The following is a 26,497-nucleotide window of genomic DNA, read 5'->3' on the forward strand; positions in this document are numbered from 1 at the left end:
CAGTCTCTCTCAGCGGCTTCCGGCTCGGCTCCGTCGAATCCTGGCTCGGCCGGCAATGACCTTGCCCCGATGCCGACCGCAAGTCGCGGAACGAAGAAGTGCGCACCACATCGGCTCCCCGACAGCAGTAGCTTCGCTGACAACCGACCGCTTCACTAGGGTGCCGGGGATGTCCCCTCACATGTCGACGTTCTCCTTGGGCAAACGCCCGCGCGAGAAGAGAACGAGCGCGACCAAGGTCAGGTCGGGCTGTATCACATGCAAGTATGCTTTCTCGTTTTCTTTTTCGGTTTCCTCATGACACCTGGTTACCTCCTGGACAAAGCTCAACCCTAACGTGCGTCTGATGGCCAGACGACGCCATGTCAAGTGTGACGAGACGCGCCCCTTTTGCCTGAGATGCACCGAATCGCCGCGGAGCCCGAGAGTCTGCGAAGGATATCTCAACCACACGTCCGGGCGGGAACGACTCCCGAACCGACCCGCCCCGCGCCCGATCCTCTCCAAGGGCACGACGACGTGGCGGGCGTCATGGCCCAATGCCGCCGCCGCCGCCGTTCTGCTCCTGGAGCCGGGCTACGAGGCGGCCTTCCTCGCCGACCCGAAGGAGAGGGTCTACTTCGACTTCTGGCAGCAGCTGATCGGCAACATCTACCTCTTCCCCAGCGACGCCATGCACCGCGTCATCCCCCAGCTCGCGCGCCGGGAGCCGGCCATCAAGCACGCGGCCCTCGCCATGGCCGGCATGGCGCGGGCTCTCGTCCCGTCGCTGCTGCGCCGGTCCGGGCGGGAGCTCCACGCCAGCGGGCCGCACTACGAGTTCGCGCTGCGGCAATACGGCCGCGCCGTCGGCCTGGTGCGCAGCTCGCAGCCCTCGCGCGAGAACATGCTCTGGGTCATCGTGTGCTGCGTGCTCTTCGTCACGTTCGAGTGCCTCCACGGGGACCGCGCGGCCGCGCTGTCGCACGTGGGCCACGCCTACAGGATGATGGAGATCTACTTTGGCCAGCAGCGATCGCCCGCTGATGAGGACGGCTCGGCGGCGGCGGCGGCGGCGGCGACGCAGTCGGTTCGTGCCGTGTGCGACGACGCCGCGTGGGTGTTCCAGGGCCTGACGATGCAGGCGTGGTCGCACAATGTGCTGCACTCGGAGCTCCTCTCGGAGGTCAGCTGGTGCTGTCGCGGCGCCGAAAAGGCCTTGGCCGTCGACGAGATGCCGCCCAGGTTCGCCGACATAGACGCGGCTCGGCGATGGTGGAGGGTCGTGCAGCACTACACGTGCCACAGGTGTCCCATCTACACCGAAGTGTTCGTCGATGGCCTCTCGACCAAGATGCTCGCCGGCAGCCACGTGCGGCCGGTCCTTTCGCCGACGCAGGGCGGAGAGAAGCTGGCAGCCGCTCTCCCGGTGTTCCTGGATCGTCTCCGGAGGTGGAACACCGCCTTCCAGGCCGTGTACGACGAGCTGCGGTCACGCCAGCACCTCGGCAAGTCCGACTACTACTCATATGTCGACGCCTGCAACCTGCGCTTGCAATATCTCACCCTCTGGAACGAGGTCTCCAGCATGAGCTATACGGACATCAGGATGGTCATCGTCCTGACGCCGTCGTTCCGGGAGATGGTGCAGCTGAGCCGGATCATCCTGAAGGCGCAGTCCAACTGCGGCGGCTGCAGCGATACGTTCAGCATGGACAACGGTCCCACGTGGCCGCTTCTGGTCACCGCGTGCCGGTGCCGCGACGCCGGCCTGAGGCGGGAGGCGACCGAACTGCTGGGCAAGCACCACCGCCGCGACGGCCTGTGGGACAGCAGGATCTTCTACGGCGTGGCGGTGAGGAACATGGAGATCGAGGCCGAGAACGCCGTGTCGGGGGACGAGGACGAGCAGTGGTCGCGCATGGCGAGGCGGGAGCTGCGCTTCAGCCGCGAGGGGGATGTCACCGGGAGACTCCTCAAGTGGGATCCCTGTGCTGGCGAGTGGTTACACGTCGAAGAGCCTTTGAGGGACGCCCTTGATGCCGGGTTGGGCTGTGAGCTGTGAGCTGTGAGTTGCCTGACACCGATATAGACGCCTCCCTCGTAACTATGTACCCGTTTTATGAGGAATTCAAGAGACATAACAGCCTCGATGTATTATTATTCATTATCAAATAGTGTCGATAAACCAGATATTCCAACTCTGGTTACCGCTTTGGGTATATGGACGATAGCAGGCGCTTGTTCTTTTTTTCTTTCTCTTTTGGGCTCCTGCAATGTAAACGTAACCCTGGTCCCTCTTCATTACTCTTCTGTTGCCTTTACGTGTTGGCCTTGGGCCGGCTTGCAGGGCGAGCCGTCGTGGCTCTCGTCCATGGTGTCCAACTCGCTCAGCTGCTGCGCGAGCGTCGACGCCCGGGCCGTATTCTTCGAGAAGCCCTCGGTGTTTCCCGACCGGGCCGCGGTGAGGCGTTTCTTCTTCTCCGACTGCCGGAGGATGAACCTGACGAAGAACTGGCGGATGTTCGGTATGGAGGCCGTGAAGACGCCCACGTTCAGCTCGATGTCGGACCAGATGACGCTGGGCATCATGGCGACTGGGGATGGGTTGTAGGTTAGCTTTCGTGTCCGGAGGCAGGACTGATGGCTCGAGACTGATGGCTCAAAGTGGAGGAGGGGGGCAATTCTCTGTCAACATACCAGTCGGGTTCAACGGGTGTTGGCGGAAGTACAGAATGGCCGGGATACGAATGATGCTGACAATGGTGAGACTGAAGAAGATACAACGTCAGTTTCGGGCATCCGGCAAGGAGAGCCCTCCTCTCCCCCAAAGTAAAAACGAGATGAGCAAGGGAGAGCGAGCGTTGGCCACTCACAAAAGACCGAGACTGAACATGGCCATGATGGCCACCTTCTTCCGCACCGCCAGGTTCATGCCCCAGATCTGCGTCGCCGGCAGGATGAGCATCCACAGGTCCAGGGCGATGTTGATGCCGGCGTGCGAGAGGGCGAGGAGGACGATGTCGACGCACTTGCCCGTCGCCTCGCCCGTCCAGAAGGTCCAGGCGAGGCTGATGGGCTGGCACTGGAACAGGCCGACGAAGATGAAGCTGAGCCCGCTGAGGATGTTGATGCCCATGGTGATCCAGAGCGCCACCCGGATCTTTTCGTCGGGGAGGTGGAATATGCGCAGGTACATGAAGAGGATGGACGCCTTGATCATGTCGATGCAGGAGTGATAGAGCGTCTGCAGCGCGTAGAAGGCCTGTCGGGAGATGATGTTAAGAGGCGTTCGTGGAAAAGACAAGCCGTGAGGGGTTTGGTTTCGTCGGGGGGGCGGGATCGTCACCTTGAAATAGACGGTGATCTGATGATCGGAGAGAGTCCAGAGGTCTCGTCCAGCTCCGTTATGTTCCACTGGTGGAAATGAAGGGCGTTAGTGAACCAGCCACTCCGTCAGACCAACAACATGGTGGTGAGAAAAGAAGACCTACGGTACATGTGCAGAGACGTGTACGCCAACAGAAGAATCTTGATCACCATTTTCTCAGCATCGTCTCAACCCACGGCCTTCCCCCCCCCCCCCCCCCCCCTCACTCCCTCCCACCGGGGTAAAGCTGGCCTTTTTTACTCACGTATGCCACTATGATTGTGTAGTCATCGAGACCCCATGTAGATAGCCGTGCAAGCTTGGTGATGATCCGGATCACCATGGAGAGCGTCGGTAGCAGTGTGAAGATGACGATCCGGGCGATCCTCGTGGCCGACTCGCCGCTGTGCAGTGGGAAATCGCACGCCGTCCAGGTGATGTTCTGAGATTCTGGAGTCATTCGAAAGACGTCAGCCGGTGGCATTTCTCTACTACGAGGGACACGTCCGTCCCCGCCTCGTGAGTCGTTCTTGTACCTAGAGCATACTTCAGCGGGCAGCTCGTGATGACGCAGCCTTGCACGAATTGGAGAAAGGTTTCGTCCTGGCACAGGCATTGTTGGTCTGTCGTGTGGCATTCCGTCTGATTGAGGCCTGTCAGGAAGCAAGGTAGCTTCGGTCAGGTGTCAACGGTGAACTCGTTGGTTTATTCTTCTTGTTATTGCTGCTGTTGATGTTGATGATGATGATGTTCATGATGGTGTTGATGATGTTGATGATGACAGGATATTTGGGGGGGTTCCTCTTACAGCGCAATCCGGGTTGTCGTGTAGATAGAGACTGGAATTCCCGGGGCCCGAGGGCTGCTGGGCAAAGGCCGTCGCCGCCGTGCCGAGGGTCAGGACGGCGAGGGTCGCCCATTTCGGACGCATGACGACGGCGCGGAAGGATGTGAAATAAAAGGGTGTACGACAATGGCACGACGAGCGAAGCACTCCGGCCCTTGAAACCTTTGGGGGGAGGGGTTTAATGTACTATGAGCGTCAGGATGTGAAGGTGGTCGTGGATATGAGAAGTGTGTATATGTATATCCCAGAAGGAAAACCTGGGCGACAAAGCAGTAAGTAGATAGTATGAAGAGGGAAAAGGGCCTCTCTCCCATCTAAAAACCATACAGACATACCCTCCACTACAACCCGGACAACGAGCACAACATTCCAGCGGAAGCAACCGAGGCGTGGCACCTGGTTCTTTTTGTGTGTGTGTGTGTGTGTGTGTGTGTGTGTGTGCGGTGCGTGTTTTTGTTGGAGAAGAAAAAAGACAGTCTTCGGTGGCTTGTACGTTTCTCTCGCCCCGGCCAGTCCACGAGTTCGCTTTCGGCCATCGTGCTTCGGCTTTCGGAGGCGTGCCTCGAGCTTGCTACTGCATCACCTTATGGCCCAGAGCGTGGATGACCGGGGATGGGATGGGATGGGATGGGAGTGTTCCAGCCGCCAGATGAGTCGTGCCTAGACTGTTTGGGATGGTGGCCGGATGAAGTCTAGCTCTGCGTGACCAAGACTGGGAGGCTGCGGTTCCCGATTCGCCCGGCGCGGATTGCGTACGCCGAGTCCTGTTGAAGAACGATTCTTGGACCCGCCATGGGCCGCTGTATTCCATGCCGATCGTGCGCTTGGCGCACCCGGGTAGCCTGCATCGCGGGGGTGTGCCACACCGCTCGCATTTTGTAAGCCGAAGGCGGCGGCGGCGGTGGAGGAGGAGGAGGATCGCCCAGGTCAGTCGATCGAAGGAGAGCTGTGCTGCCGTCAGCCCAGTCAGTCGGCGTTCCGTAAAGCGTCGGATGCAAAGCAGTTGAACGCCGCCCATCGATCTTGAGGGAGGGGAATTTGTACAGGGCTGTACCGAGAAGTTGGAGTCTTGAGGCGTGGTGACTTGTCTCAGCCCGGCTTGTTCTCGGTGTGTCGTAAGCCCCCTCCCTTCCCCGTCCGGTATTCTTGAAGGGAAGTGTGGTTCTGCTTGGCTTATGATTCCACGTGGGTGTCTTTCATATATGCTCGCGATAATGCTTCGATGAAAGTGTGAACGTGTCAGCCTCCTCCTCCCCGTCATGTGCCGTCTTGTGCTCAACCAAATGTCAGGAGCCAGTGGCTTATGTTGAAAGAACAGCTGAATGGGCCATCATACACGTATCCCCCTCCATGCAGTTTCTGTCTGGATGATGTCTGAACCAAGGAATGCGTCGTCGGGCTGACTGAGACGCAAGCTGATATCATTCTGGGTGAGCAGGTGCATAAAGTGAAGCTCTCTTGTGACGTAGTATTGCCAGTCTTCATGGAGTCGTCTTCATGGTGGCCCACGAGATGAGACGTGCCTTTGTAGGCAACTGATGCCACGGCATGAGAGACGCATTGGATGGAGCAAACCTAGCATCCAGGCAGTCATGCATTGCTTCGTTGCAAGTCACATGTATAAGAAACAACACGCATCGAGAATCATTAAATCCGGGCTCTTACTATCTCCTCTGATATCGTGACCTGAACTCCCTAAACACCTCTGATGTACACATGGAGAATACCAGGAAACCTCGCCATGGGAACAACCCCCCCCCCTCACTCACTCGCCCGTCAGGTCGATTACCTCGACCTCGGGCGGCCCGAACTCCTCCCCCCTCAACCGAGCATCCAACCAGGCCCCGTAGGCGGCGAACATGCCGACCCCCCTCCACGCCTCGCAGAAGCCCCGGACAACCTCCATCCTCTCCTTCTCGACCTCCTCCCGCCTCCCGGGCCTCCACCGCCCCGCCGCGCCCCCCTCGACGACGCCCTTCTCGCCCAGCCCCCAGACGAACTTGGCCTCGCACACGGGGCAGAGGTACGGCGGCTGCCTCCCGTCCTCGCCGAGCCCGCCGGTGCCCTGCATGACGCAGGCGAAGTACACGCAGTGGCCCATCCCGAGGCAGTGGCCGACCTCGTGCGCCGCCGTCCGGGCCACGCGGCCGAACCATAGGCCCCGCAGGTCCTCGGCCTCGTGCCGTCGGGTGCCGGTTCGCGGCACCAGGACGTCCCTCGAGGCCTCGACGGCGGCGCCCATGGCCGTGCCCGTGACCCTTTTCAGGTCGACCGTGATCTCCCCTTCGTCATCGTCCTCGTCCGAGTCCTCCTTCTTCGTCTTCGTCTTCTTCTTCTTCCTCGTCGTCCCCTTCTTCGTCTTCGTCTTCTTGCCTTGGCCCCCCGAGGCGACGTCAACGCTCCCCCCCGCCTCGGCGGCATCCTGCTCCTCCCACCACTCGACCGCCTCGACGACGAACCGCTCGCAGTGCGACGCCGGCCACATGTGCTCCCGCTCCACCCCGTGAAGCCCGTCCAACGCGGGCCGGTACCGAAAGCTCGACACGACGCAGATCCGGCTCCCGCCGAAGGCCCTGCCGCAGCAGAAGTCGTCGTCGTCGTCCTCGTAGAGGTCCTGCGCGACAACCAGGCACGCGGCGTACGCGTCGCCGGGGAGCACCGACCGCAGCGCGTCGAGCAGGTCGCAGAGGTTCAGCTGCATCCGCGCCAGGCCGTCCGGCGCAGGCCGCGCGCGGATGCCGACGACGGACCCGTCGCCCGTCGCGAGGCCGACCATCATGCGCTGCGGCTTCGCGCCTGCTGTGGGGACGTCCCCTCCCTTGCCGTCCCAGCGGACAAAGGTCAGCGGCGCCGGCAGCGGCTTCGCGGGCAACGGGTGGTAGAAGACGGAAAAGTAGCCCACGATGTCGTCGATCTTGGGGTGCTCGAGCGCAGACGACGACGATGACGACACGGCGGGGGGCTTCACGTCAGAGAGGTCGGGCAGGTCCCAGCCCCTCATGAAGGCGGCGCTGTCGTCGATGGCCGGGACGCCGGCGACGTACATGGTCTTCCTCGCGGGCGTGATGGGGTTCCGCCAGTGGCCCGAGGTCCAGGACCGCAGGCTCTGGGGCGCGGCGCGCGGGTCCAGGGCGAGGTCGTCGTCGGGGAGGACGAGCGGGCCCGGGAACGTGGCCGGGTCCGGCGTCGAGCGGCCGTCGGAGGCGGAGTTGGCGGTGGCCCTGCCGGAGCTTCTCGTCGCGGCGGCGCGTTGCTCGGCCGGGATGCGGACGAAGCCGGCCTTCTTCCGGCCGTACTCGGAGGTGTCGACGAGGAGGGAGTCGTGAGGACAAGTCTTGGGCCGTCCGCGGGGTGCCATGTTTGCACGGCTGACTTTGGACTTCGGACTTTGGACCTTGGACCTTGGATTTTGGATTTTGGACTTCTGTTGTTTCTATAGGTTCTCGGCCTCCCTCGTCTCACCCGTCGTTTTGTGCTCTAGGCTGACCGATAAGTTGTCTGCTGCGCCGTATACCCATATATCAAAAGAAAAAAAGGGCTAGTCACAACCCAGCAGACCTCGTCCAAAAGCCGACGAATGCTGTCCAGCACCAATGCGAGAAGACGAAGATGACAAGAAGGCAAAGAAGAAGGCAAAGAAAGAGGAGAAGGAAAAAAACAGAAGATGGGAATGAAGCCCGATTCGGATATGACCCGCTTTGACGGCTGCTGCCTACGAGACAAGATGCCGAAGCCGCGGCCCCTCTTGAGACTCTGGAGTTTATCTCGAGTCTTTCTCTTTCGTCTTCGTCCCATGCCTCTCGTCAGCCATCGTCGTCGTCGTCGTCCTCCTCCTCCTCCTCCCCTCCCGTCTGCCAACATCAGCAACACACCAAACAAGTTTACCCCTCCCCCGAGCAGAGAGCCCTTTGCCGCCCCCCTCCCCAGTTCCTGATCCCCGTGACACATGTCAAAAAAAAACAACCGATGGCCCCAATCGTCGACAAACCCCTTTGACCTCCGGACCGGCCTCCGGGGAGTGAGCGTGCGTTGCCCTCCCAGCGCGGGACTAAACAAAGCCCAAGACAAAACATCAACAAACAGACAGACAGACAGACAGACAGACAGACGGCGGGAGGGACACACTCACTCCCGGAAGCCTCTTGCATCACTCGATCCGTCCGAGAGCTACACAGCCCTCCTCCAGGCAAGGCCCGTGGCTTCGCGTGCATCTTCGCCACGAGGATTCCGATCCGGCAGCCCTCCCAGGCGACTCGCATCGCATCGCTGTAGCCCTACCGCCAAAGCCGCCGTCAGAGGGCCTCCCTGCCGCTTCGCTCCCCCGCGCTCGGCCGGGGTCTAGCTCTCGCGATGCCGCACTTCGCCACACTCTTGCGAACGCCCTGCCGAGGTTGACTGATGGGCTTGATGGACTGTGAAGTGTGAAGTCTGACGCTCGCGCAAGGAAAGGAAACAAAAACCACCAGATAAACGCACGCCTGCCATGAGCATGGACGGGGTCCTCTCCCTCCCCCCCTCCCCCCCCCCTCTCATCGGACCCCATCGCACGGCGCCGCACGGCACCCGGGTGGGATCCACAGAGGCCCCGGCGCCGCTGCCCGGCACCTACTTCCTGCATCCCCGGCGCGCCCCGAGAGCCTTTTCGTCGTGAGTGAAGAATCCCTCTCGGGCTTTTTTTTTTTTTCCTTTCTTTTTTTCCCCCTCTTCCAAACTACGGGACGTCCCTGTTGGGAGCATTGACGGCCAGAGCCAGCCGGCTGGCTGGCTCATGGGCCAAACGATGATGCAACTGAAAGGGCGACTTGACTGGCCCCCCATCACCACCGGTCCATCTCGCGCCAGCCGTCTCGCCCTACGCCCGCCCTTCCCGGCTCTCCCCGACGCGCGCCCCGGCCCTCCCGCGGCCGCCTCCCCGGTGTACCGTTGAGCCACACGCAGGAAAGTATGCCTCATCCAATTGGAAAAAAAAAAGAAGAACTAGAAAAGGCACGCATGACGGATGAATCCCACCCGACCCCGTCCCATCTTCATCCTCCCCCACGTCCTAACCTATAGAGTGCGTCTGGGCCGTTTCACCTCCCTCCCAGCCGTCGTCGCGAGGAAGGGAGAAAAAAAAAATAGATCGTTGATAATTTTGGCACAAAGAAGACTGGAAGGATGGACAGAAACTAAAACGAGAAACCAGCCTTGAGCGTTGGATGTCTCTGCAGAATGAAACCAGCCCGACCGTCTCTACCCTCCATGGAATCTCACCTACGCGAACCGCGGGGTGTTCACCACGCCGACCGAGCGCATCTCCTACTTTAGACCAACTCACTTACACCCCCCCTCCCCTCCCCCCCCCCCACGGGAGAGAAGAGACGAACACACCCTCAGAGAACAGACCGCCCGTTAATTTTGCCCTTTGCTTCCCATCCTTCCCATCCTTCCCATCCATCCATCCTTTTCCCTAAGCCGCAAGACGGCCCGCGAAAGGTGCTGTCAAGGCTCAGTCAGCATCTCTCCTCCGACTCTCCTCCCCTCACTCCCAAGAGACCTTCCCAAGAGAACCATGCATTTGCAAATAGCAAAGAGAGGATTTGGAAGGAGGGCGGGCAGTCAAACGAAAGAGTGCTGTTGCGCACATGGCCCAATGGGCAGATTAACCACTGGCCATGGAATGCCTGCGAAGTGATGGGCGCTGCGGCAGCATCGCGCAAGAGGCATATACACATACGTTGTTGGGCGGCCATCCGCGCACGATACACGTTGGGTTTCCTTCCATCTCTCGCTGCATGTTCCCAAGGGCGTTTGGCGTGGGGAACACTCGAGCTGTTTCGTCATCGCCGACTGTCATCCCATCCAAACCGTTGGGGAATTACGTTCCCATCAGACTCGTGATAGAGTTGTCAAGTGGAAGTTAAGCCCCCCCCCCCCCCATCTTCCCTGGTCAATGCGCCCGCCCTGTACATACATCGTAGTATACACCCTCTGGGGTTCCGCAAGGGTCGACCCCGGAAACAGGTATCTGGGGATGTATACGATGTATGCCTTGCAGCAGAGACGGCATCACGTCGCCCAGCAATGCTGTCCAAAACCATCATCGGCTTCCAACACTCGGCCATTCGCGTCTTCGCGCCAGAGAACCGGTCGTTGCTTCCATTGGACACACAACCTGCTTCGACCGTTCGTTCGGGGATTGGGTTCGACGCTGCAGATCAACAGGTCCGGATTGGGACTGAATCCAGCAGGGTCCCTTTTTCCCCTTCCTTTTTTTCTTCTTTTTCGCTTTTCCCCCCCCTTGGTCGCATATGTACGATGTATGTATCGGTAATTAGGCCTTCTCGGTCAGTCGGTCGTTCGAAATCGCAGAAGACGTCCAGCCCCAGTGACCGCTTTCCGCCCCTCGCTGCTCAAACCCGACGAAACTATGGTGTGAGATCCTCGAGACCAGAGTCGTCGTCTTCATACTTTCCCTCATGAAGCAACCGTTTTCGTACCTCTTCTTCTCGATTTCTTCATTCTATTTGGGGGGGGGGGGGCGTGTTCCACTTCAAGGTTGGCGCCCCAAGTGTTGAGCCCGCGCGCCCCTCGTGGCATCGCATCGTGCGGCGGCCAAAGATCCCACGCGCCGACTCCCTCTCCCCTCCCTCTTGCCACATGCCGCACCATGAGTGAGAGAGCCCATGGTCCAAACGCTTTGGACCCCCCCCCCCCCCCCCCCCTTGACCTTCTTTCTGTTCTCTGCTGTTCTCAAGGCAAGGGGCGGGTCCGAGCTGACGCCGTCGTCCATGAAGGAGAGAGTTTCTGCTTCGACATGGCTGTCTGTCGGCAGGCACTTCTCACGACCAGGCCACAGTTTGACCAAGAGTTCCCAAGACCACAAGACAGCGGCTTCATCCAGGTCCCCTCGTAGCGGAAGGCTTTCGGCAAGTTACGCCACATCTCAAGCCGACGAACGACCCCATTCGATCCCCCCCCCAAAGATAGAAACAAACCCGTCGCCACCGCGTCATAAATCTCGGGTGCCGTCGGGACGATGGGAAAGAGAAAATTCTCGACATTTTACCCCCCCCCCTTCTTTTGCTTTGTCTTTGCCGAATTTTTCCCCGCCGTCGAGAAAACGACGAGATATTTTCCCTCGCTTCTCTGAGTGTGAATGTATGTATATGGTCGGAGCCCATAAAAGGTCAAGCGTGGATGGATGTATGGCTTTGCGGCGGCTTGACGGCGGTATGATGGGGCCATCCATCCATTTCCCTATCTCCCCCCCGCACGCAGACTTTTTCCCAACCCGCTGGTGATCAATTTGTCGAAAGAAAAGCCAATGACAATGTGGAAGGACTTTTTCAGTCTTTTTTGTTTTTGTCACCGAGTCCAGCCCCGGCCGAAAGGCGCCGGTCGTCCAGGTTCGACTGCTGCGATATCCACTTGGTCGTCGAGTGGAAGTGGCTCGGTCAAGACTCTTCGGCCCTCGCCCGACATGGTCTTTTTTTTTTTTTTCGGTGTCTCCCGTCATGGACAAGTCGACATGTGAGTGGGCTGCTACAGCTTGCGAGATGTTAGAACGTCGTCCATCCTTCACTCCATGGGGGGGCCTCGATGCAACCATGCGGTGGGTGTGCCTGAGCATCATGGACAAAGGGCTTCCGGCAAGAGGCTTTCCGCCGGCGAGCCGGAAGCCCTAACGCACGATCAGGCACCGGGGATGGGAACCTGTCCTGCCCCGTCCTGCCCGTCGCCCCTCGCTTCCGTCTTCTCTGCATGTGCCCGCCGGGGGGAGGGACCAGGCGAATGGACGGCGAGCCCAACCCTCCATCAGGGCATCCCCTCTAATGCAAGGGACGCAAGCCATTGTTTGCGAATGAAGAGAGGGAAAAAACCTCATCTGCAAGATGATTTCAATCTAGGCACGGTGCCCGAGGCCCTAAGGGGTTCTAGGCCCAATGGATGATGGATCGAGACTGGCAATGATCTTACGCCTCAACAAGTGAGGAAGGGGTTGTGACGCTGCACACCATCTCGACGACCCCACGTCCGCTGCAGACCTTGGGTGAGGGTGGGCTTCGATCCCTAGCTTGCCTCGGCCTTACTTAGCGGGGTTTCTTGAATCGTGATCATGATATAATCACATCTCACCAGATCGGTCGGCGTTCAACGTCGTCGTCAGATACAGGAAAGGCTTGCTTTAATGCACCCTCGGTTCCGCTGGGGGGCCGTCCGAGTCTCCTTCTTCAGCGTCGTTCAGCGTACTAGGCCTCAAGCATCCCCCCCCCCATCTGACCAGTCGATCGATGAACAGAAGCTTGGCCTCGGCTTCCATCCAGCTGCGTGTCAGCATGTCTTTCTGGCCGTCTCTCCTGTAGCATGTTGCAGCAAGAAGGATCCGTGTCCCGGGATTTCACCGGCCAGTCCCCCCCCGATGATGAAATGATCCGAGAGACAGAATCATCCGATGTGCCACGACGCAGCAGGGACAGAGTTTTTTTTCTTCTCGTTCTTTTTCCTATCCTGGCTGCCTCCTTAAAACTGGGCATCCATTCGCGAACGGAACCCGCCCCGGATGATACGATGGGCGCGGTTGGTGCATATCCCGGCGCGCAACTGCCGGTTTGTGACGGGCAGCACATTCGTGCATCTTCCGCCTGCACGGCTGACGGCCTGCCAGCAATCAATTACCACGAGGCAATGATGCCGGTCTCAGGAGTTGTTGGCCAGCCCGCCTACAGAGTGCAATCAAGCAATCAAGCAATCAAGCAATCAAGCAATCAAGCAATCAAGCAATCAAGCAATCAAGCAATCAAGCAATCAAGCAATCAAGCAATCAAGCAATCAAGCAAGCAATCAAGCAAGCTGCGATTAGGTTGGGATGCACTATGAAGCGGCTTGTAAACCCTGTCACCCCCCCTCCCCCCACCTAGTCCTTGAGAAAAGAAATGCCGTTGGGAAGTGTTGGAGCCTCTGAGTGGTATCTCCCTCACAGCACAGGGATGACGTGGTTCCCCAAGCCGCATCTCATGTTTAAAAATGTGTCCGGGGTCGAGAGGGCTAGCCAGTCCGGTTCAAGACGGCGGTTGCGGGTAAAGTTGACAACTTTGTTCGACGCCGTTGTGCGGCTGCGCCTCGCCTTTTGGGCATCGTGCAAAAGGCGTGGGTGACACTGGCCCGCCCCCAAGAGTAAACTGCAAACTTCGGCTTGTAACGAGACCGGATGCGGGAATGGAAGGGCGAGTCGACGACATGCATGCCCAGCAGAGAGACAATAGAAGTCCTTTGTGATGCCTTTTCCCCGCACTCCGTCGTCTTTGCAAGACATGAGACATGAACCGCCATCTCAACTCGTGTGACGGGCTAGAGCCAGATGCGGTGCCATTGATGGAGGAATAGCACAAGGGATGTTTGGCGTGACCCCCCCCCCCCCCCCCCAAGTCTGGCTTCCTGGGGTTGAACAGAGTAACATGTTGTACAGTGACTTGACTTGGCAGCCACCGGTTCAGAAGTTGGTCAAAGTGGAAAGTGGGAGCAGGGCCCTGGTCGTGGTTTGGGAGATAATTTCCGGCGCACGTGGTTTTGGACCTCGTCGGCATTGAGCTCGATCAAAGACATTGAGTGGATTGGCGTCACGCCGACCGCTGAATTGCACCACGTACAGCATAAGTAGTCGGTATACGATAGCGGCAGGTTGCCGTCCGCGGGCGATACGAACCCCATCTACAACGATCATGGCTGCTGCTAACTATGGCGAAGAAAAGTGCTGGGTTGGCAACGGTTTCGTGGCGCTGTCCAACGCCGGCCGTGGTGCTAAGCGTAAGCAGTAAGTAAGTACGCGTAGAGTGTGTAGGATGTGACGGTGATGTCGTCACAATGGCAGGTTGAGCGGCCCACGCTGAGAGCCTCACACTTCGCAGGTGACTCGCAAATGGCCCGCCTTTTTTTTTTCTTCTTCTTTTTTTTGCTCAGAGTTTGCCGGTATCACCGTCAACGACCAAGGTTCAGGAACAAGAACAGATCGCTAAACTCAAAGTTGGTCCCCGGTTTGAAATGGAAAAGCCCGTCGAGGGGACGGGGGTTCAACATAGCCTGTCCATGTCCGCTACCCATGCGAACTTGGACAAGGTCGAGTTCTGGTGAGTCCAACGACAAAAATGAAAATAAAAAGAATAACAAGGAAATGTCGGCCTTGACCCGGTCTTGTGTCATTGGCAGAGGAAACCGATGGCATTCTTTAGGCCACAAGTCCGAGGCTCGGCCCATCAACAGAGTCAGTCAGTTGCTACTTCAGCCTTCCAAAGGGGCGCATCGTTGCCAGAGGAGATGGGTAGCGTTGGCGTCTTGCTGGCAATGCCGCAACAAAGATCCGGGGCCGCTATTGGATGTCTAGTGACGATGAAGGCAGTTGGGGTCGCCTCCAAGGGCAACGGCGCCGCGAATATTCAACCGACCCGAGCTTGGCGGACAGTGCCGCTGCCAGATACCAAGCGCCGGCTGAATCGACTCGAAGGGGAAGCCAAGACAGGCGCTTCGGCGGGCACCAGCTTAGGACAGCATGGTTGTGGATGACATAGTCTCGGGGGAATGGCTGTGTGCCATTGGTATGTCAAAGGCGAGGGTGATGTGCTGTCAGTTTAATTTTCCCCGACGAGTTTCTCTTTCTCGAGAAATATTTGTCAAGGGCATTTGACTGGAGTATCAGTACGGTACGGATACAGAGCCGTACAGATACTGTGACAACAGAGCTGGGCTGGCTGGCTGGCTGGCTTTGATGGTGTGTTGCCGTCCTTGGAGCCAGGCGTGGAGTGGAGTAAGAGACCAACAAACTTGACCGCACTGGAGAACCCTGGCGAACTCTATCGGTAGAAGCCCAAGGATGCAGCGCGTCGTCTTCAACGACGCAACCCGAGATGCCAGCGTCTCAACACCGCTCTCATCGTAAGCAGACGCCCAGAGCGGTGATGGCCCGCTAACAGCCCGTTTTGTCGAGGCTGTGCGTTTGCTCTGCCATGACAACGGCCGCCGAGGCAAACAGCAAACACCGACATGCTGGCTAGCTGGCTGTTTTGTTATTGTTGTGGTTGTTTTTGTTGTGGTGCACTGACCCGATGGACAGCGGAGGGCGGACGGAGAACCGCGATGGGTGACCCTGCCAGAGGAAGCATCTTGTACCGGACCGCAGTCGAAGATAAGCACCCTGTCGGATTACTCAACTTCGCAGAGGGTTGTCCGGTTCGATCGACGGTTGAGACTCCTTGCTCGGAAAAACTGGAATGCCGTTGACCGTTACGCAGTTGACAATATCAGCACAGGTATCTGTATATCCGAATGTGAGGTGGCAGAAGGTTGGAGCCTTGCCCCAGCCCAGACAATCAATCAATCGAGATACGGTGAACTAACTCACTGATGGCAATCTCCGGGAGAGGGTGCGAACGATGGATGCATGCCATGCCATGCAATGCCGGGGGGGCATTGCAAAAGACACATGCCAAAGCCAAAGATGTCGCTCAACAAGGACGACCAGCACCGGCCGACGCACGCTGTCGCCGACACATGCGCCTGTACTGCATGCAGACCAAGTCCGGAAAGGATGAATACTGACTGCCCCAAACCAAATGCGCGGCCCCCAAAAACAACCCCAATCCCGGCGCATCGTTCCATTCCATTCCCTCGGCTCCCCATTAACTGGGACCGGCGGTTACTCGCCATACCTCGTCGGGAAGGAGAAAGCGCCCCTCCACGCCACAGCGTTGCGTTGCCCACCAGCCTGGAACTGTAACTGGAACTGGAACACTGGAACACTGGTATACTGGAACTCACCCGTCTCCAGCCACTGGGACGAGGCTAGAGAGAGCCAACAAACACTGGGGAACTCGAGCTCCAACCCTGTCGAAAGAGGAACGAAGGCCATGGGGATGATGTGATGGCTTGGTGGTTTAAGATGCGGGGGAGTTGAAAAGACAGATGAAAAAATGAACTGAAGAAAATGCCCCCCCCCCCTACGACCAGTTTTAGCCGACAGACATTGGTCCTCGTCGAGCCGACCATCTCATTGTGGGCTTCCTCGGTTGGGGCTTCAAGGCCGACGCCGACGGATGGTAAGAGAGCCCAAAAGGCCTGGATCCGTGGGATGACGACAAGACTGCCTGCGGGAGTTGTCCATATGCTGCTAATAGTTGCGCTTCCGTGTCCGCATGTGGCATCTGCCGTAAAAGCGATTTGAGCTTCTCATTGGCGAGTCGTCACCTTCTTCCCTGTATTCGTAGCAAGTGCAAAATACTAGCCGGGGAGGCGAGCCGCACCCGGGCCCTGTTCCTGGGAGAGAGGAGGGCGGACTCTGTGTAATCCGCCCAGGGCAATAGGGAGAGTTGAAGAGAGACACAGGCAAGCACCAGAGGACTACGAGTACACTACGTAGAGGCTAGGGTGCAAACCAGTGTCTAGGAGCATCAAATTGCCCTGGCAATGGACTTGCGCGCCCCTCCGAGCACTTGGGAAGCCTGGTACTGGGGCGGCTGAGTCAGTCCCAGGCCGGACAGTCAGGCACAGCCCCTCGATATCGTCCCTTGTTTGTCTGATTTTTTCGGATGGCAGGGCATCCATCACGTTCGTCCTGCGCGCTCTGTTCCTGTCGCAGGGAACCCCAAGTGAAAGGCGGTTCGTTCGGTCTTGACTTCGCTGACAAACAGGACGGCCCAAGTCAACCCCGGTATCGGTGCCTGTGATCGCATAATTAATGCATCGTATGCAGCCAGGTTGTGCAGATCCGCCGGCGTGCCGCCCAAGTCTCCCTCCACCACCGGCTGTCAAGTCCACCGTCTTCTCGGTCCTTGGAACTGGGCCCCCAAAACCGGCAGAGGGGGTTCCATTGGGGTGGAGAGGAGCAGGGCCCAGAACACTGCTGTGACCCAGCAGAGCATACGATAGTAGGCCGAGCGGTACCCATGGATCGTTTCTCAACCGCGTCCCACGGCGCGTCGCCCAAAGCTGCTGTGTGCTGGAGATGTCCGCTGTCGGTTCTGCTGTCAGTGGCTGGCAAGTTACAAGCGTCTTCCAAAATCCTTACTCCGGCCCACGGAAATCGCAGCCCGGGCAGGGATGGCGCAGAAGCACACACGAGGTACAGAGTAGAGGGGGGCAAGGCCGCTGAAGTGCAGACAAGGGACGCTTGGCCCGTCTCTGTCGCTGGCCTGGTCAAAGCAGCGGGAACCGTTGGCCTGGACCTGGTACCCTGGTCTTTCCGAGGGAGAGGCCGAGCTCTGATCCCTGGCCACACAGAAAGAAACGAAACAGATTTGGGGTTAGTGCCCATGTAGCAAAAGAGGGCACTGCCAGGAGCCGGATTAGAAAAGGGCAACGGAACCAAGGTTGGGGAGCAGAAGAGGCCACCTGTATGGCGTACAAGATGGGCGCCTGCAGAGCAGAGCAGAGGGTTTTGAAGATGAGTGATGCCCATTGCCCGATCAAGAATTGGAGAACATGAGGAGAGACGAGAGAGGGGGGCGGAGAAGAGCAGATGGGGAAAGGAGTGAAGAGAGAATGCCGGAATGGGGGCCGGGCTTCGTAGTGACCTTGGATATCCGTTCGTACCTCAGGCATAGGAATAAGGGACCACCGCAAGCCCAGCAAAGACAAGTTGGCGATGCTGACCTGGACTGCATGAAAAACAGGTCTATCTGTCGGGCAGAAAGATGGGGAGAGAAGCCCTGAACCCTGGCTATTGTGTGGTGTGTGTGTGTGTGTGTGTGTGTGTGTGCAAGTCCACATTCATCCACGGCCACTGGTTTCCGTCTCTCTGCCACAGCGACATCGTTGTTGTCGCCGTTGTCGTTGTCGACGACGGACAGAGGGGGTTGTGGCTTCATCTTGGTCGTAAGGCGGCACAGGAGGTGGTCGGAGGGCTATTACCCGTAATTGGTGCCGTCGACGGGTAGATAGTTGGCTGCAGGAGGCCCAACCTGCAACGTGACGGAAGAATTACTGTGTGCTTCTAGAGCGTCGGAGACCCGTAGCCAATGGCATCACGACGCTTCGCAGTGTAATTGCATGGTGGCATCGAGCGCAGAGATGATGTCCATTTGAAGACTCTTTGGAGGGTACGTACTGACGCGAGGTGCATTCGACGTATTAGTATCAGTTGCTCATAAAACGTGTGTGTGTGTGTGTGTAGGTCGTCATTAGCATGCTACCAGAATAAATCTAGATGCTATTCCGACACTATCCAAACTAAGTGAGCGGGCTAGCCTCAAACATGGAGTACTGCCGTGCCGTTGCCAGAGCAGTGACGCAGTCCGCTCCCAAGGCAGTGGTTAGGAAATTGGCCCTCTCCCGTCTCGCCGACTCAGATCATGTCTCTCGTAGGAGAAGGTTGAACCGACAACTGCGAGAAGGCGAAGGCGAAGGCGAAAGAGAAAGAAAAAGAGAGACAAGAGCCAGTCAAGTTGTTTTACTCCGTTGCGCCGGTGTCTTGGAATTCGGAGCCACAATCAGCCCCAGAAAGTGTCAACGGCGAGGGCGACGGCCACTTGGAGGCCGTGGTCGATGTCTTCCCGTCGGGTTCTGGCTTAATCGGTCCATGTCTCTCGCTGGTGCTGGTGTCTCTGTGGTGTCTCTGAACCCCGTCAGACACCACTCACTACCAGCATGTACGTACCTTTCGTCCATGTCGACGCCCAGAACTCGATGCCAGATACTTTGCCCAGAGACGGACAGGGGAGTGCTACGTCCATAGTGTGCGGAGTAAGGATGTAAAAAGCTTGGGCATTTCGGGCCCTCTGTGTTGGGCGGCAGAGAGACCCAAAGACCCAGAAGCAGAGGCGGAGCGGAGGCAGAGGAGGCAGAGGCAGATGCAGGGAGTGAGTGACACGGCGGACAACAACTGAGGGCGACGGCTCGAGGGATCCGTCTCCCCCACTCCCCTCCACTTTCCTCCACACCGCGCCTGAGTTTGGTGAAGGGCACAACACGGACCAGGAGGATGGGCTTAAACTGCGTTTGGGTTAGGATGGGGGATCGGACAAGCATAGCTTTTACCTTTGGCTCGTTGATGCTGGCAGTGTAGTATGCAGACGCCGAGAGGGCGGACGAACAGAAGGGAGCTATTTTCTTCTCTGCCTTCTGGGGCAGCCGAGGACTGCGCGAGTGTGAGACACGGAGAGCGAGAGGGAGGGCGAGATGAATGAATGGGTTCCGGCCGTGCTGAGCAAGAGACAAAGGAAGAAAAACAAGACGAAACCGACGAGGCTTGCGCCAATGCAAGAGAAGAGGCCTGTTGCAGCCGTTTCCGTGTCTCCCCGTCCCGCCGACACGTTCTGACGTTCCGAAGCAAAGGCGCGAGAGCGAAGCACGCTGGCCTTCTTCGGTTGTTGCTGTGATTGTTTGTTGACGATGAAAGAGTCAGAACGCCCCGAGGGATATGGCAGTGCCGGCGTCAATGAGTTGCCAAGCCAGGAAAGGAAGAGCGATGATGGTGGTGCACTGGTGGAGAGGAGTTGGAATGACGATTCCCTATCCGTATCCGTATCTATACATACTACATACTACCTATTCCTTGTCGTCCTTGCTTGCCTCCGTACGGATACTCTGTACCTGTATTTTATCACCAAGTAAAGTCGACTCGGACGAGATATGAGTACGTACCTGATGCAGTTCTTTCCTTCCATCGCACCACATTCTGAAATGCTCCTCCCCTTCTTTTTGCCTTGCCTTGCCTTGTATCTGTACCTTCTTGTCGACCTAGTTGGGGCAGGCAGGAAGAAAGAAAAAATTGCTTACACGTACCTACGGATACAATGCAGGGAAAGCACCGGTACGTACTTTTCTACGCTGAAGCTTCCAACCCTGCCAGTCTAATCCCCCTTGCACCTTTTTTCGTTTTGTTTTCTTTCCTCCAAACCTACAGTCTGGTCTGTCGGTGCCTTAGGTACCCACCCACAGTAGGTAGGTAGTGTGTGCAACCGTATACATGCCTACAGTACATAGTAGGCTCTCTGCATTTTGTTGCTTCGCATTAGGTACTGCAGGCCCCAGACTGAAGTGCAGGGAAAATAGACGGTCAAGGAGCAGCAGCAGCAGCAGCAACAGCGGCGCTTCACCGTGTCATCATCCTCTGCTTCTTCCTTCCAAAAGGGTACAAAAGAAGAGGGCAAAATCGACAAGGAAAAAAGGTCGGTCGGTTCGATCCTACCTAGGCAGGTAGGTAGGTAGGCCGGTAGCTCACGGCCCCGCCCTTCAACCACACACACACCCCCGGTCTTTTTTTTTCCCTACCCACACCCCTGTGCAGCCTCCACTCCATAGCCCACTTCGCTCACTCAGTTAGCTCAGCGTCTTTTCACACGCCCTCGCGCCCCGTCATTGCCACACTCACTCACCCACTCTTCTTGGGTCCGTCCCTCTGGCGCTGCTCTGCTCTGCTCTGGCTGCTCTGCTGCTAGGAAGTTCTTACACCCACCCACGTCCGCCATCCATTCAACCCTACACCTATCCACGCAGTGCCTACGAACCTTGTCTTGCTTGCCGACCGACCTTGCAACCCGCTCATCCATACATTTTACTCGCCCACCCTCCCTCCTTGTGAGAACTCCAACCGGGAACCCATTCTTCCTCTTGTTCCCCCTCCGTCTCTTCGTCCACGCCACAGGAAGCAGAAGCAACATTACCAGCCATCAGCCAACACCCGTCGACCTCTCTGTACTGCTGTCCGACACGCAGCAACCCACGACATCTCATATATCGCCGACCGCCTCACCCTTCGTGCCAACACGCCGCGCCCACTACATTGCGAACTGCTGTAAACCACCGCGACCCTTCAACGCCGCTGTTGTCCCATCACGTGTACACCCTGCAGCCAACCCCGGAGCCATCAAATCGTCTGTCGCATTGGGCCCATCGTCGTCTGCCTTTGATTGGAAGAGGAGGCATCTGCATCGAGGGAACAACAAACGCACGCATATACAACCTCCTACTGGCCCCCCCAGCACGAGCCCAACCACCGCGATCCAGGCCGAGGTATCTGTCTGTACCCTGCACCGAAATCGTACACGTGGAACGACTTACTGCCCTTGACAAACGGTCTGCTCCAACACTTGACCAGTCGTTGTTGGAGAAAAGAAGGGTTTTCCTACCAAGATTGGGAAGAGTCATCAGTCCCGGCCACCATCATCACCGCCTCGGACGGCCAGCTTCGAAACACCACAGCACCGCCCCGTCGTCGCCTGGGTGGAAACAAGAACAAGACAGACGCAACACAGGAGGAAGAAGCACAACCGGAATGTCGAGTTGAAAGACCCGGCTGACAGAAGCATTTGAGTGGCGTCGATAACCGACCAAGTACACACCTCAACAGTACTTACACCAGCCCGCAACGACTTCGCGCGCTTCCCACCCCCACGACAAGAACGGCAACCTTGCACAACTTGAACTCGAACCCTCAACGAATGTGTGCCTGGCAATGACAGCAGATCAACAAAGCCTGACACTACATCTCGGCTTGACTTCGCTGTCACCCCATCGCCCCTTTTTGTTTTGAGTCTTGCTCCTCCGCTTACCCCACTACGCTCGCCAAAGTGCAGCAGCACGACTCCGACTCCAATATCGTCATAACTACCCCGTCTCGCCCAACTGACCTCTCCCTCTCCCACCCACTACTTGCACAGCACGACTTGCAAACTCATTGACCACGCCGGCCGACGCAGACATCATGTCACCCAAGCTGAAGCCATTGTTGTTGCCCCAGCTTGTGGAAGAGCGCCGCAAGTTTGAGGAGCAGCAACCCGAATTCCCAGAAGGCGACATGGACCGCCAGTACATCTACTATACGGCAAACTCGTCCTCTTCCGACGTTGTATCACCCGTCACCCCAACCTTCTCGACTCGAGGGCATCTGCGCTACTCCAGCTCGACCTCGTCCCTCGATCTTCCCCCCACATTGTTCAACGACTGCCCCTCGTCACCAACCTCAACTACCCATACCAAGTCTTCCAAACGCCTACTTCCCGATGTGGAAGAGGAGCCTTTGGAGCGCGAAGAGATGGAGGACAGCACTATTCTCGCTGAGCAATTCGATCTCTACAACTGTTTGTGTAAGTCGGACACTGATCCTGCTGCAATTGAGCCCCTGCTAAGATCTGACTGCGTAGGCGATGAACCCTGCATTCACCACAACGAAAGCTCCGAAACTCTCCACAGCGTATACCCTACCGACTTTGATATCGACTATGACTTGGGCTTTGCGAGCGACAGCGACTTCACTGCGACCCTCGAGCGGAAGCGTAGCGGCACCGAGTCGCCCTTTTCTGGCCTGGCCACACGCCTTGGAACGCGTTTTCCCAACCTGTCACGATGGAAATCCACGAAGCGGTCACAGTTGACTGCGTCGCCGACCACAGGATTGACCTATGAACACGCCCTTTCGGTTTCTCGCGCAGCATCAAGCCGTTCATCCTCGTTGTCCGGCCCGTCACGCCACTTGGACAGCATCAACGAGCCACCGATCCCTACCCCTGCTACGTCCTTCTGGGAAAGCAGCGAGAGCGTGGAGACCCCGGCCCCCATTGACATCGAAAAGGCCAACAACGAGAGGGGCAGCATCGAGCGCGACCGCGCTCTCGCAACAACGCCTCTGCTCCCTCCTCTCCTTACCACTCCGCCAACCGAGGCCCCCCAACCTAGTCCGCTCCAGTCTCCCACTGTAGCACCATCAGCATTCTCCATGGAAATCCCCTCGCCGCAGCCGCTTTCTCACCTTCCCACGCCTGCACTCAGCACGAGGCCATCCGTCTCTTCCTTCCGGCATGCACAGTCGTCACAAGAACTACCCATCGGATTCCCCTCCATCGTGCAAGATCATGACGAGTGGTCTGACCGCCTCGGCCATGCCAACTTTACCATCACGCCACAACCTTACCAGCCGGTGGAAGCCGATATGGAGACCCTTCGCCATCTGCGTGCAGACTGGGAAACTGCTCGTGTAAATTACACGAAGCACCTAGTTCGCACCGGCGAGAACTACGGCGAGACGTCCAAGATCTACGCGCTGACGGAAGCGAAATGGGCCGAGACGGAGAAGAGCTGGCGCAACTTCCATGAGCAGACGATGGAATACATCCTTGCCACCAGTAAGACAACCACATCGCATTCAGGCGTCTCTCGCAGCCGTAGCCGCGGGCGTGTTCGCGCCAGCAGCGGAGGCGCTGCCCTCCTCCGCCGACCTGGCAATGACGACGTCTTTGCTAGCATGCAGTGGCGGCGTCTCGAGGATGGGTTGCCCACCGCGATTCCTCGTCTCATTGACGCCGAGGGCAAGTTCCCGGAGCGCGGGGATGAAGACATTGTTGGACCCATGGAACGTGACACCAAGATGATCCGCACCCGGAGTGAGGAACGCAAAGGCGGTCGGTTCTGGCGTAACCTGGCCGAAAAGGTTGGCATTCGGAGGTGAAGCAACCACCACCCTCCTTCAGCCAAAGCGAAGGACCCTTTACATCTCATCTCGCGATCTCGAATCTTTTGAGAGGGGGGGCCCAGGAATCCGCGATTCCGCCATTACGATTAACGTCAGCAAAATTCAAAACGATGATCGAAATTTGCTCAACATGGGCGACGACCATCCCTTCTTCTGAACTTATTCTTTTTCAAGATACCCGACTATCGTCGCTCCTTCATTACCACACGCCTTGACTAGGCCACGTCTCTTACGACACGTTACGATCTACGCTTTTGCTTTCGCCGTCCACTTGAACTAGAAGGCCCCAAAACCTGGGGCATTCGCCAATCTTATTGTCTTATTTCTACTACCTATTGCCCTCACTGTCTAGAGCAGCACAGTGCGCCTCACTGGCATCTGAGGCCTGTAGATACTTTGCATTTCTACTAGAGGAACATATTGAGCCACCGAAAGGAGGTGTTTTCAACTACAAAAAAGCAGGGACAAAAACAACATTAGACTCGGGAAAAGCCATACCGGAGTTACAGACCCAGGCCCACGGGATAATGTGGCAGTCTGTTTTGTGTATTTACTTGGGTGTATTACGGAAGTGAGGCTCGGCCCTGCGATGGGACCGAGCCCAGCCATCTTGTACAGAGCTGTTTCTTGTATGAAAAGTCGCCAGCTTGGGGAGAAGTCCTTTGCGACCCGTCTTGTCCCAGCCTCGGGCCTAGAGTCCATGAGTGGCAGTGCAGGATGGCATCGTATGATGGCTTGAATTAAAAACTACTTGATAATTATTTTTGTGTTGTTTTCTACGTGATTCCCATGCTCGTATTCTGTCTTGTTCTCCATATCCTCTTTCATGTCAGTTTGTATGGAAGCGAGCCCTGCCTACCCACCTCGATAAGCAAGTGGTCAGCTCGTCGCAGGCAGTCAGCTACACTCATATTTGGGGGACCACGACATGCCGCCTCTCGTCCCCAGAAAGGGCTCCCCCTTCCCCTCGTCGAGATCGTGACGGATGCAACAAGCTGTCGGATCACACCGGAAGGGGCTCCCTGGGCTCGCTTACGGCTCCTCGCACCCGCAGTCCGCCTCCCGTTACTGGTGACCCACGAAGTAAGCACCGTCCATGCGTAGAGACCTGCCTGACGCGTTGTCCGCCGCCCCCCCTTCCCCCTCAGATTGATGTCGAGATGGATTGAGAATACGATGGCGGCGGCTGCATACGGGTCTCAAAGGGACGGGGGCGGGGTAGGCGGCTGTCTGTGAATTTGGTGATAAGATCGGCTCTCCGGGAAGCGTTCAAGTGGGAGTGAGCGTAAGGGGAGGTTTGCTGGCATCCGGCGCCACGAGTTTCAGATGCGGATCGCCGCGACTTTCGCTGGAAATATTTGGGAGAAGGAGGATGGGAGGCGAGGAAAGAGCGGGTTTGTGGTAGGTGAGATGAAGAGCATATGGGAGGGAAAGACATTCGGAATGGAGGACAACAAAGGTGGGGGGGAGGGAAGGGTTCGTCTACAGAGCGAGCTCGCTGCTGGTTGCCCGTTTCTTGCTTTCTTGCCGCGACCTCTAGCCGGCGGCCTCGAGACCTTCAGGGCTGACTTGCGCCGCTTGCGATGGTGGCGGACCCCTCGTATGCACAGTGCCCTCAGCCACCGAGGGCGGCTCTGTAAGACGGGCTCGAAGGGCGGCGGCGCAGTCTACAATGCGGCGGAAGAGAACAAGCGAGTTGGTGGGGGAAGCGAAACCCGCTTGCTTGGGAAGTGTTGGCGTGTGTCTGGCCGAGGGAGGGAGTGAGGGAGACGGGGGGACGGAGCCGGAGGGAAGCTGCAGGCGGGTCGCCGGAAGGGAGGGGAGCTTGTTGCGATGCGGGAGGTGACATTCGGGGACGGTGGTGGCCGGTGTAGGTGGTGTAGGTGGTGAAGGTGGTGTAGGCGGGGTTTCTGCAGGTGCTGAGGCTTTGTATTATTGTTTGAGGAAGGGAGATGGTGTGGGACATTGCTTGGACGAAAGGCGTTGGGGAGGACTTATGCACGTCGCCGCGTAGAAGACTCGAGAGGGCTGGCAGGAAGGGATAGGCGTCGTTTCCCCCCTGGGGACAACAGGGCTGTTCTGACGTTTGGCACGGGATTCGTAGTTGTGGGTTGAGTGGGTGAGGGGAGGGTAACACGGGGAATCGAGGGACGACGCAGTATGGGAAGGTTTTTTGGCCAGGCGATGGGTGACATGTGGGTGTGATGTGGCAAACGGAGCCGGAGGGGGGGAGCGGGCAGGTGCATTGCCGGCTCCTCGGGCTGGGGTCTGATTTGGGGACGTCGGGGTCGGGCGATAATGGCTGGACCTTTTGTGCTGGAACATTACCCGAGTCTTGGGAGATGGAGGGAGGATAGCTATTTATGGCAACAGGACAGACGGGCGGGATGTCCTTTGCGCGGGTATGTGAGATTGGATCGTGATTGGGGAGATCGTTGGGACCGATGGGCCGATGCCGGGCGTGATGCAAGTTCCCGGCAGCCAGGCTCTTTTTCGGTTGTTCGGGCTGGCCGCGCGTGTCGGACACTGTACACCGGACGGACGCGGAACTTGCGGGTCCGTATTGCCGGGTGCGGTACTCGGGGCTCTGTGGGTCGGCTACCCCGGGTCCGGCCCCGGGTTGTGGTGAGTGGGATTCCGCGATCCCCCGCCGCTGGCTTTCTTCAATTCTTTCCATGTACGAATGATATCCCCTAGTCAATTGCAACCCTCGCAAATCGCGCCCCAGATAGTAGGGAGAGGACAAATGAGCTGGGTGAAGGATTGGTGATGATACGCTCTCGGTCTGATTACTCTATTGAGGTCAAAGCTCAAGCGGGATCCAAAATCCGTCGCGACAACAGCTTGGTGGCTGTCAGAAGAAAGA

The 26,497-nt window shown here is 57.8% G+C and overlaps 10 protein-coding genes across 10 annotated transcripts; 2 read left to right on the forward strand and 8 right to left on the reverse strand.

The window, feature by feature from the left end:
* Window positions 1–181: 181 nt before the first annotated feature.
* Window positions 182–2,044, forward strand: CH63R_12583 (C6 zinc finger domain-containing protein; the record flags this gene model as incomplete). Its single annotated transcript, XM_018307557.1, has 2 exons — window positions 182–264; window positions 355–2,044. The coding sequence occupies 2 exons, from the start codon at window positions 182–184 to the stop codon at window positions 2,042–2,044; spliced, it is 1,773 nt and encodes a 590-aa protein (XP_018151974.1).
* A 239-nt stretch (window positions 2,045–2,283) lies between these two features.
* Window positions 2,284–3,522, reverse strand: CH63R_12584 (CFEM domain-containing protein; the record flags this gene model as incomplete). Its single annotated transcript, XM_018307558.1, has 4 exons — window positions 2,284–2,576; window positions 2,680–2,750; window positions 2,856–3,396; window positions 3,474–3,522. 4 exons carry the CDS (start codon window positions 3,520–3,522, stop codon window positions 2,284–2,286), a joined length of 954 nt encoding a protein of 317 aa, XP_018151975.1.
* A 50-nt stretch (window positions 3,523–3,572) lies between these two features.
* Window positions 3,573–3,809, reverse strand: CH63R_12585 (CFEM domain-containing protein; the record flags this gene model as incomplete). The annotated part of the gene is given in 2 exon segments (XM_018307559.1): window positions 3,573–3,596; window positions 3,615–3,809. 2 exon segments carry the CDS (start codon window positions 3,807–3,809, stop codon window positions 3,573–3,575), a joined length of 219 nt encoding a protein of 72 aa, XP_018151976.1.
* Window positions 3,810–4,005: 196 nt separating this feature from the next.
* CH63R_12586 (uncharacterized protein) lies at window positions 4,006–4,280 on the reverse strand (the record flags this gene model as incomplete). Its single annotated transcript, XM_018307560.1, is given in 2 exon segments — window positions 4,006–4,152; window positions 4,158–4,280. Coding segments are annotated over 2 exon segments (270 nt in total).
* A 1,681-nt stretch (window positions 4,281–5,961) lies between these two features.
* CH63R_12587 (uncharacterized protein) lies at window positions 5,962–7,554 on the reverse strand (the record flags this gene model as incomplete). The annotated part of the gene is made up of 1 exon (XM_018307561.1): window positions 5,962–7,554. The coding sequence occupies one exon, from the start codon at window positions 7,552–7,554 to the stop codon at window positions 5,962–5,964; it is 1,593 nt and encodes a 530-aa protein (XP_018151978.1).
* An 8,310-nt stretch (window positions 7,555–15,864) lies between these two features.
* Window positions 15,865–16,077, reverse strand: CH63R_12588 (uncharacterized protein; the record flags this gene model as incomplete). Its single annotated transcript, XM_018307562.1, has 2 exons — window positions 15,865–15,959; window positions 15,987–16,077. 2 exons carry the CDS (start codon window positions 16,075–16,077, stop codon window positions 15,865–15,867), a joined length of 186 nt encoding a protein of 61 aa, XP_018151979.1.
* A 488-nt stretch (window positions 16,078–16,565) lies between these two features.
* CH63R_12589 (uncharacterized protein) lies at window positions 16,566–18,031 on the reverse strand (the record flags this gene model as incomplete). The annotated part of the gene is made up of 4 exons (XM_018307563.1): window positions 16,566–17,185; window positions 17,233–17,432; window positions 17,569–17,821; window positions 17,932–18,031. The coding sequence occupies 4 exons, from the start codon at window positions 18,029–18,031 to the stop codon at window positions 16,566–16,568; spliced, it is 1,173 nt and encodes a 390-aa protein (XP_018151980.1).
* A 581-nt stretch (window positions 18,032–18,612) lies between these two features.
* Window positions 18,613–18,895, reverse strand: CH63R_12590 (uncharacterized protein; the record flags this gene model as incomplete). Its single annotated transcript, XM_018307564.1, has 2 exons — window positions 18,613–18,725; window positions 18,820–18,895. The coding sequence occupies 2 exons, from the start codon at window positions 18,893–18,895 to the stop codon at window positions 18,613–18,615; spliced, it is 189 nt and encodes a 62-aa protein (XP_018151981.1).
* Window positions 18,896–21,867: 2,972 nt separating this feature from the next.
* On the forward strand, window positions 21,868–23,607 carry CH63R_12591 (only prolin and serin are matching in the corresponding protein; the record flags this gene model as incomplete). The annotated part of the gene is made up of 1 exon (XM_018307565.1): window positions 21,868–23,607. The coding sequence occupies one exon, from the start codon at window positions 21,868–21,870 to the stop codon at window positions 23,605–23,607; it is 1,740 nt and encodes a 579-aa protein (XP_018151982.1).
* Window positions 23,608–25,167: 1,560 nt separating this feature from the next.
* CH63R_12592 (uncharacterized protein) lies at window positions 25,168–25,956 on the reverse strand (the record flags this gene model as incomplete). The annotated part of the gene is made up of 2 exons (XM_018307566.1): window positions 25,168–25,550; window positions 25,626–25,956. The coding sequence occupies 2 exons, from the start codon at window positions 25,954–25,956 to the stop codon at window positions 25,168–25,170; spliced, it is 714 nt and encodes a 237-aa protein (XP_018151983.1).
* Window positions 25,957–26,497: the final 541 nt, after the last annotated feature.

The sequence above is a fragment of the Colletotrichum higginsianum genome, chromosome 9 (genome assembly GCF_001672515.1).
Source record: "Colletotrichum higginsianum IMI 349063 chromosome 9, whole genome shotgun sequence".
NCBI classification, from domain to species: Eukaryota; Fungi; Ascomycota; class Sordariomycetes; order Glomerellales; family Glomerellaceae; genus Colletotrichum; species Colletotrichum higginsianum.